The 14,885-nt window shown below is 42.5% G+C and overlaps 1 protein-coding gene across 2 annotated transcripts in view; it reads left to right on the top strand.

Moving 5' to 3' along the window:
* ULK4 (unc-51 like kinase 4) overlaps nucleotides 1–14,885 on the top strand; it is a 685,490-nt gene that overhangs the window by 11,414 nt on the left and 659,191 nt on the right. For both annotated transcript variants that reach the window (XM_027774534.1, XM_006155390.3), the window contains exons 4-7: nucleotides 1,915–2,077; nucleotides 7,308–7,409; nucleotides 8,568–8,651; nucleotides 13,101–13,176. In XM_027774534.1, coding sequence (XP_027630335.1) covers nucleotides 1,915–2,077; nucleotides 7,308–7,409; nucleotides 8,568–8,651; nucleotides 13,101–13,176 — 425 coding nt within the window. The remainder of the gene's footprint in view (nucleotides 1–1,914; nucleotides 2,078–7,307; nucleotides 7,410–8,567; nucleotides 8,652–13,100; nucleotides 13,177–14,885) is intronic.

The raw sequence follows: 14,885 nt of genomic DNA, 5'->3' as shown, positions 1-14,885 counted from the left end.
TCAATTCTTTCTCTACCATTCTCTTCTCAGGATTTTAAGTATGTACACACACACACTTGGGTCTTGGACTCGAACTGCAGTTGATTACGTTAAGAGTCCAGCAACGTAACCATTATGTCCCCCCCAACCCAGTTGTTTTAAAAGGAAAAGCACCTGATCTGTTGCAACTGCCTACAAAAATGTTTAGTGACTGTAGAGGAGAGACCAAACGTAATTAGAACACTGGTTCCTGGCATGATTGCAACAATCAGCAGATAACTTACTGTAAATTGTCTTAGCAAGTTTGAGCATTCATCAGATGCCAGTCACTATTAATCCTTGTAACAGTCTAAAAAGTTAGGTATTTTCCTCATTTTATTGATAAAGAGAGGAAAGATTAGAAAGGTTGAGTAAATTTTTCAGGGTCAGACGGTAAATAAGTAGTAAACCTTTTTTTAATAGTTTTTGTCTGTTTGATTTTTTAAAAAGAATTATTTTATTGAAACTTATTCGTTTGTTTATTTATTTATTTTATTGAAATTTATTCATTTGTTTATTTATTTTAATTTGTTCAGAGAGGGATAGAGTGAGAGGGAGTGAGGGGGAGTGAGAAAGGAAACCTCCAGGTCCAGGACTTGAACTGTGGTCCACCATGTGGGAGTTCAGCGCCCTTAACCACCACACCACCTGTCAGCCCCATGTTTGTTTAAATTTTTTAGAGAGATTCTTGCTATAGGGCATGAGCACTCATTGGAGATACAGAGACAGACAGAGATAAAGTGAGAAATCACCCCCCCCCCCCAGGAGGACTGGACACTGCCAGCCCCTCTCCATTCTCCTCTCAGGATTTTAGGTAGGCACGCACCCCCGTGTCTGGTGTGTTTCAAGCCTCTGGAACTGTGGTTGACCTTGTGGGAGTCCAGTGCCTTAACCACCACACCATCTGCCAGCTCCTGTTATTTTATTTTATTTTTTTGAAGGCATTGTTTTGCCTTAGGGCAAAGAGAGAAAGAGAGAGAGAGAGAGAGACAGACAGACAGACAGATAGGCAGAGAGAGGGAAAGTGAGAAGTCACCCCTCAAGGGGATGGCCACACCACAATCCTTTCTCCTCTGTTTTCTTCCTGGGATTTTGGGCACTCATGCACATGTGTGGCATGATTTTGAAGCCACCAGGCCCAGGACTCGAACTGCTGTTAGCCATCTGGAAGTCCAGTGACATAACCTTTACACCACCTGCTGGCCCCTGATTTTTTTTTGTTTGTTTGTTTTAAAGTGCCAGAGGACTTGTGCGCTCACCAGAGAGAGACAGAGTGAGAGGAGGAAAGCACCCCCAGATGGGGTGTGTTCATGTCACAATCCCTTGTCCTCCAAAGCTCCACCCTGTTGGGATTTTGGGCATGCATGCACAGGCACTCAGTGTTTTTCATGGTGGTGAGGGTGAGATTCAAACCGTGGATGACCATGTGGGATCCACTCTCTTAACTGCTAGGTTCTGGATACTAGCCCCAGAACCCTAGTTTTAACCCTGTGTTGTATTTTTCTTTTTGAATGAACTACACCTTAGGGTTTTCAGATCCTCTTTCACATGTCACTGAGGGTTGCTGTGTAATACAGATTGTTCTATAAACATTGTTCTTTATTTTTCTCCAAAGCTTGAGTTTTACCTTTGGTTATCTGATGCATTTATTACATAAATCTGAGAATGGACAATTTGAATTTTTTATTTTGCTGTTGGTAAAATGTTGCACTTACTTTTCTTTAGCTTTTTAAAAAAATTATAAGCATGTATTTTTCTGAATGATGACAGAAGAAGAAAGCTATGCTCAAAAATTCGAGTGCATTAAAAAAAATTCTAGTGCATTTATCAGAGGTGCTGATGGATTGCTATTGAATTGAATTCGTTTCTAAAAACATCTTTTAAAAACCTTTGTAGATACTCTTAGAAGGTCCTGGCACATTAAAATTTAGCAATTTCTGCTTGGCCAAAGTAGAAGGTGAAAATTTGGAAGAGTTCTTTGCTTTGGTGGCGGCAGAAGAAGGAGGCGGCGATACTGGGGAAAACATACTGAAGAAGACCGTGAAAAGTAGAGTCAAAGGTAGGCGGCCCTCATAATCTCGGCATCAAAGCCTAGCCGTAGGCCACCCACGGCCAGGTGTCTAAGAGACGGTGTTGCTCTCCTGTATCACCAGTCAGAGAATACACTGGAAATAGTAATGGGCAGGAGAAATCCGGACATAGGCCTGACTTTGTCCATGGCCTAAAGTTTTCATGTGGAATGAATACCGTGCCAGACGTGGGGCCCCTCTGACAGAGCTCATGGCTTGTCCTTAGTGTGATATGTTACTGACTGTCCACTAGAACATTAGGAAGGAGGAGATGTTTTGGCATTTAGAACAGTGCCTGGCTCATACTAGTTGCTCCATTATTTTACTGTTTTTTATTATTATTTTTATTATTATTTTTTTTATTATAGGGAGTGTATGCTTGCTAGAGAGAGACAGTGTAGGGGTAATGAGAAAGGTCCCCCCTACCAAGGATAATGGCCACACTGCAGTCCCTTCTTCTCTATTTTCCTCTCAGTCTTTTAGACATGCATCTACATGTGTTTGGTGTGCTTCTCCAGACACTGGGTCTCAGACTTGAACTGTGTTGTCAGCCACATGAGATCCAGCTGCTCCATGCCACTGGCTGACCCCACTTAGTAGATTTTTGTTCAGTATTGTTGAGTAGTTGGTAGTGTGCAGACGAGGCAGATTTCTAGGGTTGCTTCCTTGGCAAGTGTTTTCTTTTAGAGTTACTTTATTTTTTTAATATAGGGTACGTGTGGTCATTGGAGAGGCAGAGAGGAAGTCACAAAGTGAGAGAGTACCCCCCAAGGAGGATGACCATGCCACAGTCCCTTCTCCTCTATTCTTTTCTTGGGATTTTGGGCAAACATGCACACGTGCCTGGAGTGAGTTTCAAGCTGCCGCATCTGGGACTTGAAACCATGGTTGACTGTGTGGAGTCCAGTGATGTAACCATTACGCCATCTGCTGGTCCCTGACAGGTGTTTTTGACAGTGAGATGAGGCCATGATGGGTGTTGAAGTTGCTGTACTTGAGGGAAGAGTCTGTAGTGATATTTATTTTTAGAATTTAATTTTTTTTTGAGAGATTTTTGCTAAAGCATGTGTTTGGTTGCTGGAGAGACAGAGAGACAGAGAGACAGAAAGTAAGAAATCTCCCGGTATGAGGTTTTCTTTTTTTTTTCTTTTCTTTTGAGAGGTTTTTGCTGTAGGGGGCATGTGCTCTCCAGAAAGACAGAGAGAGACAGAAAGCGAGAAATTATCCCCCCCATGGGGGATGGCCACACCACAATCTCTTCTTCTCCATTCTCCTCTCGGGATCTTGGGCATGCACACACATGCTCCTAGCGTGAGTTTAAGCCACTGGATCTGGGACTCGAACCGTGATCAACTAATTGGGAGTCCAGTGACATAGCCATTACACCTAGTGCTGGTTTTAAATGAGTTTAAGCCACTGGGTCTAGGACTCAAACTGTGGTCGGCTACATGGGAGTCGAGTGACATAACCTCTACATCATCTTCTGGTCCCAGAATTTAAGTTTTTAAGTTTATACATTTATTTCTTCCATATGGGGGAGAGAGAGAGAGAGAGAGAGAGAGAGAGAGAGAGAGAGAGAGAGAGAGAGAGAGAGAGAGAGAGCGAGCGAGAGCGAGCGAGCGTGCGCAACAGGGTCCCTGTGCAGCAGCTGGCTCCCAGCCTTAGCTGGCCTAGAACACGGGCTTGCATGCAATGCCTGGCATTTTCAGGGCAGTCCCAGGGACCTGAGTTCAGGAGCTTCCATACGTGGGTTCAGTGACATTGCTTCCACTGCATTGCTTCGTGCCGCCACCTGGCCCCTGAATGGTGTTTCTTATACCTTTTGGGGGAAGCAGTTTCACGTACAGGTCCTCGAGACGGGCCGTGGAAGGTCTGCGTGCTCACTGCTGTCAGTTACACTGGGCGGCAGTTGAAGAAAGGGGCACTGCAGGAGAGAGCCTCATCCTTGGACCTTGTCTCAGGGGTGGGAGAGATGAGGAAGGACGGGGAGTAGAGGGTTCATCGTAGGCCTCATAAATGTGACCAGAGGAAGCTTAACTTCCAGCAGAAGTTACAAGAGAGGAAATTGAATTTTGCGTTGTATGCAGTAAGATTCTATTTTAGGATCTCCAAATAGCATCCCGTGGCATGACCAGCATTCCATGAAAATGGCAATTGTGGACTACATTAGTAGCATATTAAGCTCTGAATTATAATTTATGCTTTTATTATAGAAAATAAAGAAGGTGGTGTATTTCAGGAATGTGTATTTGAAAACATGTGCTGCCTGGAATTTAGAAAGCTGGGGACCAAGAAGGGGCTTAGGCATGGCTCCTGGTTAAGAAGGCCTTCTTGTTTTTCTTTCAAGTCTTCCTATAGGGTGGATGTTCTGGCCAGAGAAAGACAGAGAGAGAGAGAGATGGAGGAAGACTGAGAAATCACCCCTCCCAGGAGGGATGGCCATGCTGCAGTCTCTTCTCCTCCAGTCTTGTTGGGATTTGGGGCATGCATGCACACGCACTTTATGATGTTCAAGATCCAGCATCTGGGACTCAGATGGTGCAGTTGGCCAAGGAGGATCCAAGAAGGCCTTTTTAAAAAAATTGTTAAAAATAATTATTTATTTTATTTATTCATTCATTTATTTTTTAATTTGACCAGAGAGAGACAGAGGGTGAGAGTGAGAGAGAGAGAGGAAGTGAGAAAGCAAGTCACCAGATTCAGGACTTGAACCCTGGTCAGCCATGTGGGAGTGTCCAGTGCCTTAACCACCATGCCACCTGCTGGTTCCCTTTTATTTATTTATTTTAAAACAAGGTTACTTTGGAAATTCTAAGAGTTGGACAGACGTAATGTTGACTTACCTATTTATGAGAGAGGGCCAGATCCAGTCCGGTGAAATGGGCGAACAAAGGCTTGGTGCAGAGGGTAAAGAAAGAGACTGACACAAAAGTGGGAAGAGGGGGACTCAGAACCTCAAGGATTGAGAGTCCAGACACTTTATTTTACAGACAGTTTATACTATCTTAAGCAGGGAGTAAGGCGAATGTTTTCTATATGTTATGTGAGGAACAGCAGGCTCTGAAAGATTAATTCTTGCAGGGCCTTACTGTTGTCTGGGACAGGCAATCCTTATGGTTCTTGGTGAGGACATTGCATGGATTCCTTCCTGTTGGGTCTGTCGTGAGACCAATGACCCACCAAGTTTTCTATGTCGATCTCAGTCTAGTGTTCTGAACTTCATGCTGCCAAGACTGTCCCAACTGGTTGCTATGCAGTGTGTTTCTGCATTCAGTCTCACTTTTCTCTTGGTTACATCCTTATTCTATCATATGGTTCCCAGCAAGAGAGTTCTAGAAAATTGATAGTCGAAGAAAGTGAGCCGACATCAGTTGGGGGACAGGTGGATGGGTCGTCTGTCCCAGGTTCCCACGTGGTCCGGTATGATGCTCTGCAGATGTTAGAATGTGAGAAAATGCTATGGACACGAGGACCTGGTGCTGTACTAATGTATTTATGGGTGCAGAGACTAGGAAGTGTGCAACCTCAGGTTATAGGCAAGGCCTTTGTTCCTTCTTTCTGTATTTTGTGTATATAAACTAAATTATTTTTAAAGAAAAAAATGATGTAAAAGTGTATTGATACACATGAATGCCACTTACTAAATAATGTCCTATTCTCCTTCAGTGTATGTGTAGGATTACATCTTTTCCCTCCCCGGCCACAGTCAGTGAAGTGTGAGCAGAAGTGTCATTTCGAGGTGTGAGTTTTAAGAGTCAATGAGCAATTTACTACATTTAAAACAATTTTCCAGAGGGTATATGCGCTCATTAAAGAGAGACAGAGAAAGCACCCTTCATGGGGAATGGTCATGCCGCAATCCCTTCTCCTTCATCTATCCCTCCTTTGGGGATTTTGGACAAGCACACGAATGCGCCCAGCGTGTTTTTCAAACTGTTGGGTCTGAAACTCGAACCATATGGTCAGCTGTGTGGGATCCAGGCTACTCAACCACCACACTATGGACTGGCCTGCGACATTTTTTTTTTAAATCCCTGCTTTGGTGATTGAGGATGTATGAGTTGCAACAGCCCTTATTGGCCTCAGTCTCTGAGTGACTCTGAATGTCTGAGCGCGTTGGCTGACTTGTAATAGAGTTTGAGCAATAAATAAATCTTTGTTGTTAAGCCAGTGAGATTTTGGAGTTGTACCCGCTGCGTCCTAATTGCAGCACAGGTGGAGCATCGCCTTTCTGAACATCCAGACTCTGAAATGCTCTCAACTGCAAATCTTTCCAGCACTGACATAATGCTAGAAGTGGAAAATTCCACACCTGGCCTCCTGAATTGGGTTACATTCAAAACGCAAGTGTGCACGACACAGTTTATTCAATATCTGCAAGGGAAAAAGGCTCTCCCAGCGCCCTTTAGCTGCAGTGTATCTCTTCTGCACATGTCCAGATTGTCCCATGCAAGCACAGTCACAAAGGGCTTTATGCTCAAAATTATTAAAAATATATAAAGAGGGACCAGCAGTTGGTATAGTGGCTGTGTCGCTGGACTCCCATGTAGTTGACCGTGGTTCAAGTCCTGAACTGGGCGGCTTAAACTCATACCAGGCGCGTGTGCGTGCGTGCCCACAATCCTGAGAGGAGAATGGAGGAGAAGGGATTGTGGTGTGGCCAGCCCCCCTGGGGGGGGTGATTTCTTGCTTTTTGTCTCTCTCTGTCTTTCTGGCGAGCACATGAGCTCTATACCTCTAATATATACCTCTAATAAAAAGAAACCTCAGCCTCTGTATATAAGGTGTATGTGAACAGAAATGCATTTTGTGTTTTGACTTGGTTCTCATCCCCCAAATGTCTCATTATGTATATATAAACATTCCCAAACAAAAAAATCCAAAAACCAAAATACTTCTGATTCCTAACATTTGGATAAGGGATGACCAACCTGAACTATGAGGGAAGGCTCATTGTTTGTGACTACTTAAATTGTTAACTTGATAAAAGAATATACTTGAATGGTCCATTCTTCTTATTCAGGTGGACTTTCAAAATTCATGCATGTCTGTTCTGTGTTATAACCTTAAATTAGAAAACATTTAAAAATGTGAAATACACACAAAGTTTTATTTATATGTGGCTTCTCTTCCTGTCTTCTCATCTTACCAGGTCTCTCCCAGGAAGGTTACTGCCGGGAACAGTGTAAATACCTAACACAGCTGTTCTTTCTGCTTTAGGCTCTCCTGTTTACATAGCACCAGAAATTGTGAGGGGCGGTGACTTCTCCATCTCCAGCGACCTCTGGTCTTTGGGCTGTCTGCTTTATGAAATGTTTTCAGGTGATTACTTTCTGGTTTAGTATTAAAGCAGAGCTAGGCACAGACAGACCAAAAGTTAGTTAAGTTTGTCATTTGCAAACATTTTACCTGTAAGATGTCAAAAACTGATTTCTAAATGACTGAATTTTTATGTGTACTCATTTTGGAGGAATCGCTGGGATTTTGGCATATGCAGATTCCTAGAAACTTTTTCACTTACAGATATTTTTCATGGTAACATCTGGGATGTTGAAATGTAGCTAACTGTCAAAAACTCTGATTATTAATCAAAATTTTTACAAAGGTGCCTTGTTATTGTGAATTACTCAAATATGTTGAGTGGTCCATGTGCATACTTAAGTCTTGAACTATTGAGTATAAGAATTATAGGGACCAGAGCCAGCAAGTGGCATGGTGATTAAAGGTGCTGGACTCCCACATGGCCGACCATGGTTCAAGTCTTGGACCTGGTGGCTTGCTTTCTCACTTCTTGTTTGTCTCTGATCAAACTGGAAAATAATAATAATGATAATAATAATAAATAAAGTTAAATAAAGTAATTCCAAAAAAAAAAAAAAAGGCATTATAGGGACCAGCAGTTAGCGTAATGGCTATGTCGTTGGACTCCCATGTAGTCGACCGCGGTTTGCGTTCTGGACGCAGTGGCTTAAAACTCAAGCCGGGCGCGTGTGCGTGTGTGCCCAAGATCCCGAGAGGAGAGAATGGAGGAGAAGGAATTGCAGCATGGCCATCCCCTCTAGGGGGTGATTTCTCACTTTCTGTAGCTCAGTCTCTCTCTGTCTGGCCAGCGCACACGTCCTATAGCAAAAACCTCTCAAAAAAAAAAAAAAAAGGATTATATGGGCAATGCGCTGGTACTGTGTGTATGTACTAGGCATTCAATAAGGACACCTTGCTGTATCTTTTTTTTTTTTGAATTATGTAATTTTTAAAAATTTATTTTAATATGACCAGAGATGGACAGAGAGAAAGAGAAAGCAAGACACCAGGTCCAGGACTCAAACCGTGGTTGGCCATGTGGGAGTCCAGTGCCGTTAACCACCACACCACATGCTGGCCCCTGAATTACGTAATTCTGAAATATCTGTATTTGAGATTAGTTTTGAATTATTGGTACAAGACATGGTTTAATTTTGCATGTTTTCATATGATTTTTAGGAAAACCTCCATTCTTTTCCGAAAGTGTTTCAGAAGTAATTGGGAAAATTTTATATGAGGATCCTTTGCCACCTATTCCAAAAGGTAAGATTTTTTTATGCTAAATGGAGTTAACCTATATTGGTTAAAAGTTTATCCGAAATGTTATTGATTCGTAACCTCCCAAACCAGAAGTTCCTATATATGTATATATGTATGTATGTGCATATAAATATACGTGTGTGTATTTAATTGCCAGAGATGCACATGCGTGCCAGAGAGAGCGGGTACCCTCCCTACAATGGAGCATGGCCATGCTGTAATCCTCTTTCTTCCACTTCTCCATTCCATCTGAATTCGGTACTCAAACCACAGTCAGCTTTGTGGACTCCGGTTTTCTTTTTGCACAGTGCGTAACTGCTACACTGTTTAGGCTGGTCCAAAATTTATATATTATAAATAGCCCTAAATGGATATTTTTGGAAATTTTAGTCTTCCCTTTACCATCACTTAGATACTGAAGTTGAAAACAAACTACTACTAATAGTTTTCCTCATTTAAAAACAAATTATTTTGGGCTCCTGTGTAGCAAGAAATCTGATTTAAAGGTTAAAAAAAACTTGGACCTGGTACCAGAAGGTGGTGTAGTCGTTAAGATGCTGGACTCCCATGTGGTGGACTGTGATTTGAGTCCTGGACCTGGTGGCTTGAAAAATCATCTTGGGCACGTGTGTGTGCATGCCCAAATTCCTGATAGGAGAATGGAGGAGAAGGGATTGTGGTGTGGCCATCCCCTGAGGAGGTAATTTCTCACTTTCTCTCTCTCTTTCTCTCACCAGTGAATGCACGTGTCCTACTGCAAAAACCTAAAAAAAAATCCAAAAAAATCAAACCTTTATATAGTATTTATTTTTGTACTTACTGTTTATTTAACTTGTGTTCATATCTTTTGTGATTATTCTTGTGTGGTCTTTTTTTTTTTTTGAGAGGTTTTCGTAGGGCGCGTGCGCTCGCCAGACAGACAAAGAGAGACACAGAGACAGAAAGCGAGAAATCACTCCCCAGGGGGGATGGTCACGCCACAATCCCTTCTCCTCCATTCTCCTCTCGGGATCTTGGGCACGCACTCACACGCGCTCGACGTGAGTTCTAAGCCACCAGGTCCGGGACGCGAACTGCCGTCGACTATGTGGGAATCCAGCGACATAGCCATTATGCTAACTGCTGGTTCCCTTGTGTGGTCTTTAATAGTAACAAAATAGACATTTCTCAGTCCTTATCTTGATAAATCAAAATTCTAAACTGATAGTTTAAAAAAAAGGCTTTTGGACATTACATATGGTGTAGTATTTTATTAAAATATTTTATTTATTCATAATTATTATTACCGTTTTTATTTGACCAGAGAGAGAGAGAGAAAGAAAGGGGAAGTAAGAAAATAAGCCACTAGGTCTGGGACTCAAAATGTGGTCAGCCATGTGAGAGTATAACTCCTTAATCACCTGCCACCTGCTGGTCACAGTGTAGTATTTTAAAAGCAATGGAATTTTAATCAAATGAATGTGGTTAACATAACAGTCTATCATTAAAATGAATCTTAAGGAAAGAAAAGAGAAACTAAAAGAAGGTACAAACGTAGTATAGTGAATAGTGGAAATGGGAATACCGAATATTTTCAATATTTTAAGGATCATTGCAGGTAGAAAAACCAAAACTACTGATATTTTGAAAATAGTATGTGCTTCTTAAAAAAAAAGCTGCATTTTTTTTTTCATGAACTTTGTCTTAGTTTTTCTAGAAACCAGTTATTTTTATTTCCTGTAATGATGATTTCTGGCCTTTTTGTTTTAAATACTCACAATATTGATTATTTTCTCCTGTAAGTTAAAGGTTTTAAGTAGGGAAGAGAAATCTGAAAATAAAGATGTTAAGTAAAGATCTTGTCAAAATATCACTGATAGGGCTGGCCCTGAAGCTTAGTGGTTAAGGTGCCAGATCCCGTGTGGTGAATCATAGCTTGAATCCTGGCTGCAGCAGCTTGAATAATGTGCCGGGTGTGTGTGCATGTGTGCCCAGATCCAGACAGGATGGAGAAGTGAGAGAGAAGGGGTTGCAGCAGGGCCACTACCCCACGAGGGTGCTTTCTCCCTCTCTCCCTGTCTCTCTCTAGTGAGTGCATGTGTTCTCTGGCAGTTATAAACAAACGAGATATTGGTGGTGGTCCATGCATAATTACTTCACAGGGATGATTACTTGATCTCTTGTCTTTGCTTAATTGTCTTCATGGCCACTTCTTTTTTTTAAGGTTTTTGCCATAGGGCACCTGCGCTCATCTGAGAGAGACATTTGGGAAAGAGAGAGGACCCAGCAGAGGGCGTTATGGTTATGTTGTTGGACTACCATGTAGTTGACTCCGGTTCGAGTCTTGGACCCGGTGACTTAAAACTCACACGGGGTGTGTGTGTGTGCATGCCCAAGACACCAAGAGGAAAAGGGGTTGCGGCATGGCCATCCCCCCTAGGGGGTGATTTCTTGCTTTCTGTCTCTCCAGAAAGCACATGCACCCTATAGCAAAAACCTCTCTCTATTAAAAAAAAAAGGAAAGTGAGAAATCACTCTCTGGGAGATGACCATGCTGCAATCGCTTCTCCTCCATTCTCCTCCTGGGATTTGGGGCACACATGCACATGTGCTTGGTGTGAATTTCAAGCCACGATCCGGGACTGGAACTGTGATTTGCTACGTGGGAGTCCAGCCCCATAGCCACTATGCTACCTGCTAGCCCCCATTGTCACTTCTTTTAACAATAGATTGATGATGTGACCAGAGTATACATCCGTCTGATTTAAAAAGAAAACAACATTACGAGATTAATGGAATTGGACCATATAGTAATGTTGCAATGTTTTTTTATTTCCCTTTAGAAATGGAGAGGGATTCTAGGGCCAGCCTGTAGTGTGGTGGTTAAGGTGGCTGGACCCACATGGCCGACTGTGCAGTTGGAGTCTCAGACCCAGTGACTTAGGAAACATACCGGCATGTGTATGTGCACCCAAAATCCTGCAAGGAGGAAGAAATAGAGGAGAAGGGATTGAGATGTGACCCATCCCTATTTAGGGGTACTTTCTCATTTTCCCTGTCTCTCTTTCTGCCTCTCTCCAGTGAGTGCACGTGCCTTCTGGCAAAAAAAAAGTGAAAAAGAGAGATTACAGATATTCTAATCATAATGCAAACTGATCACATTTCAGAGTAGGCATAGCTCATAGTTATATGAGTCAGAAGACAAGGACATGACATGAGCTGGTGGCATAGCAGTTACATTGCTGGACTCCCACATGGACACTGTGGCTCTCAAGTCCTGGACTAGTGGCTTGAAAATTGCGCAGGACACGTGTGGTGTGTTCTCCAGATCTTGGGAGGAGAAGAGATTGTGGCATGGCCATCCCTTCTCGGGTGATTTATCACTTTCCCTCACACTGTCTTTGTCTGTCTCTGTCTGGTGAAGACATGTGCATAAAAACCTCTTTAAAAAAAAAAAAAAGACAAGGGTATGAGTTTGTCAGGCTGCTGATCCTCTATTAGGGTTGTTAGAATATTTGGAGGTTGGTTTTGGAGATTCACTTTTAAGTGTGTGTGACCTAGGAAAGTTGTTTTATATCTTTGTGCATTGCATCCCCCCTTCTCTGTTAAATGGAAGCTGTAATTGTTCATGGATTCAGTGTTCCTTTAAAAACAATCCATGCGTTTAAAATACTATTACTCTGGTGGCCCCATAGCATAGTGGTTAAGGGAGCCGGATCCCACATGGCCGGTCATGCTTTGAATCCCAGCCCCAGTGGCTTGAAATACTTACTGTGCACATGTGCATGTGTGCCCAGGGTCCAGACAGGAAGAGAAATGGAGAAGGGATCGTAGTGTGACCACACCCTATGTGGAATGCCTGTCTGCCTCTCTATCTCTGGTGAGTGCATACTCCCTTTGGCAACAAAATAAATAAAATAAAATGGTGTTACTTTTTAAAACAATTTAAAAAAATATTTATTTTGGCGCTACTAGGTGGCATGGTGATTAAGGGCACTGGACTCCCACATGACTGACTGTGGTTTGAATCCCAGACCTGGCAGCTTGCTTTCTCATTTTCTGAGAGGGAAAATGAGAAAGTGAATGAGAGACAGAGGGAGTCTGTCTCTCACTCTATCCCTGTCCTGTCAAATTAAAATAAATAAATAACTAAATAAAAATAAAAAAAAGAATTATTATCTTTAAGTTTGCTATAGTATGCATGTGCTTACCAGCGAGAGATAGAAAGAGAGAGAGAGAGAGAGAGAGAGAGAGCGAGCATGAACGAGAGAGAGCAAGCGCAAGCTGGCAGGTCTGGGACTCAAACCGTGGTTGATAATGAGGGAGTCCAGCACCTTAACCACCATGCCACCTACTGGCCCTAAAAGGCTGTTACTTGTAAATATTGATGCAGGATATTAAAAGTTGATTGTTACATATTTATCTATTTACCAGTTTTTTTTTTTTTTTTTAATAAATCAAACTTGTTTACAGATTCCTCACTTCCTAAAGCTTCTTCAGATTTTATTAATTTGCTTGATGGGTTACTTCAAAAAGATCCTCAGAAAAGGTATGGATGGTATTTTAATGTGAATCAATAGTAGAATCTCTCTCTCTCTTTTTTTTTTTTCCCCTTTCATAGATTTCTGGGATAGTGCTGTTCTTTATATACAAAAAAAACTGTTCAGATTGCCTCTTCTTTTAACTAAAAACAAGTCTGATTTTGGATTAAAGATTCCTTAAAGTTTGCAGGTGTTTTTAATAATGAAGAATGTTTACAGTCAGGGTCCCTTTTCAAGTAGTGAATAGTTGCCTAGAAGCTTGGTGGAATTTCTTGTCAGTTTCTAATCTAAGAAGTGCATTTGTTCCCTTGGTGCATTTTGGCTATGGACCTAGGTCTGATGCTGTCAAGAGAGTTAACCTACTGTCGACTGGCTGATATTTTAATGTGATTTCTTTTTTTTTTTTTTTTTAAGAAGGATTTTTTCGTAAGGAGTTTTTTTAAAGAGAGATTTTTGCTATAGGATGTGTGTACTTGCCAGAGACAGAAAGTGAGCAATCACCCCCCGGGGGAAGGCCATGCCGCAGTCCCTTCTCCTCCACTCTCCTCTTGGAATTTTGAGCACACACTCACATGACGTGAGTTTTAAGCCGCTGGGCCCAGGACTCAAACTGTGGTCGTCTATGTGAGAGTCCAGTGAAGTAACTGGTATGCCATCTGCTGGTCCCAATGTGATTTTTTTTTTTTTTGGAGAGGTTTTCGCTATAGGGCGCGTGCGCTCGCCAGACAGACAGAGAGACAGAGAGACAGAAAATGAGAAATCACCCCACAGGGGGGATGGCCACACTGCAATCCCTTCTCCTCCATTCTCCTCTCGGGATCTTGGGCACGCATGCACACGCGCCCGGTGTGAGTCTCAAGCCACCAGGTCTGGGATGCGAACCGCGGTTGACTACGTGGGAGTCCAGCAACATAGCCATTACGCTGACTGCTGGTCCCCAATGTGGTATGTTTTTATGACAGTCCTGTCACAGTGGGTCATCAAGAGAGAGAATAATAGGCACATGGTGAACGTCCTGTGATGGCAGTGACTTAGAATTTGTGCCTCTGGCTAGAGGAGGCTGGGAGAAGGTGGGAAGTAGGAAAAGGGTGCGAGATAAGAACATCTAGTTTCTAGTTGCGTTTCTAGGTAACTGGGGTGGGAAGTGAAGGGAAGGTTTAAGACAAGTATTTGGAATCTCTCTCTTTCAGGGTGTAAAATGGAGAATAAATATACTGTAGCGTATAAACTAATCTGTTCTCTGCTTGATGAAATACATGAAAAAAGCAGAAAGATACATTGATTTTTTTCATTTTTTTAAGGTTTTTGCCATTGGGCATATGTGCTCACTGGAGAGACAGAGACAGCAGGAAAGTGAGAAATCACCCCCCAGGGTGAGTGGCTGGGCACAATCCCTTCTTGTCTATTGTCCTCCTGGGATTTTGGGCATGCATGTATGTGCACCTGATGTGAGTTCAACCACAAGGTCCAGGACTCGAACTGCAGTCCAGTGGTCTCTACATACTGATTCTTGTATAAGTAGTAGGACAAATCTCCTTTGCTTACATTACAATGCTTTTAGGGACCAGCAGATGGCAGAGTGGTTACATCGCTGGACTCCCACATAGTCAACTGTGGTTTGAATCCTAGACCTGGTGGCTTAAAACTCAGGCTGGGCACGTGTGCATGCGTGTCCAAGATCTCGAGAGGAGAATGGAGGAGAAGGGATTGCGGCATG

Source organism: Tupaia chinensis, unplaced genomic scaffold, assembly GCF_000334495.1.
Source record: "Tupaia chinensis unplaced genomic scaffold, TupChi_1.0 Scaffold000451_2, whole genome shotgun sequence".
NCBI classification, from domain to species: domain Eukaryota; kingdom Metazoa; phylum Chordata; class Mammalia; order Scandentia; family Tupaiidae; genus Tupaia; species Tupaia belangeri.
This window is presented reverse-complemented; position numbering and strand designations above follow the sequence as displayed.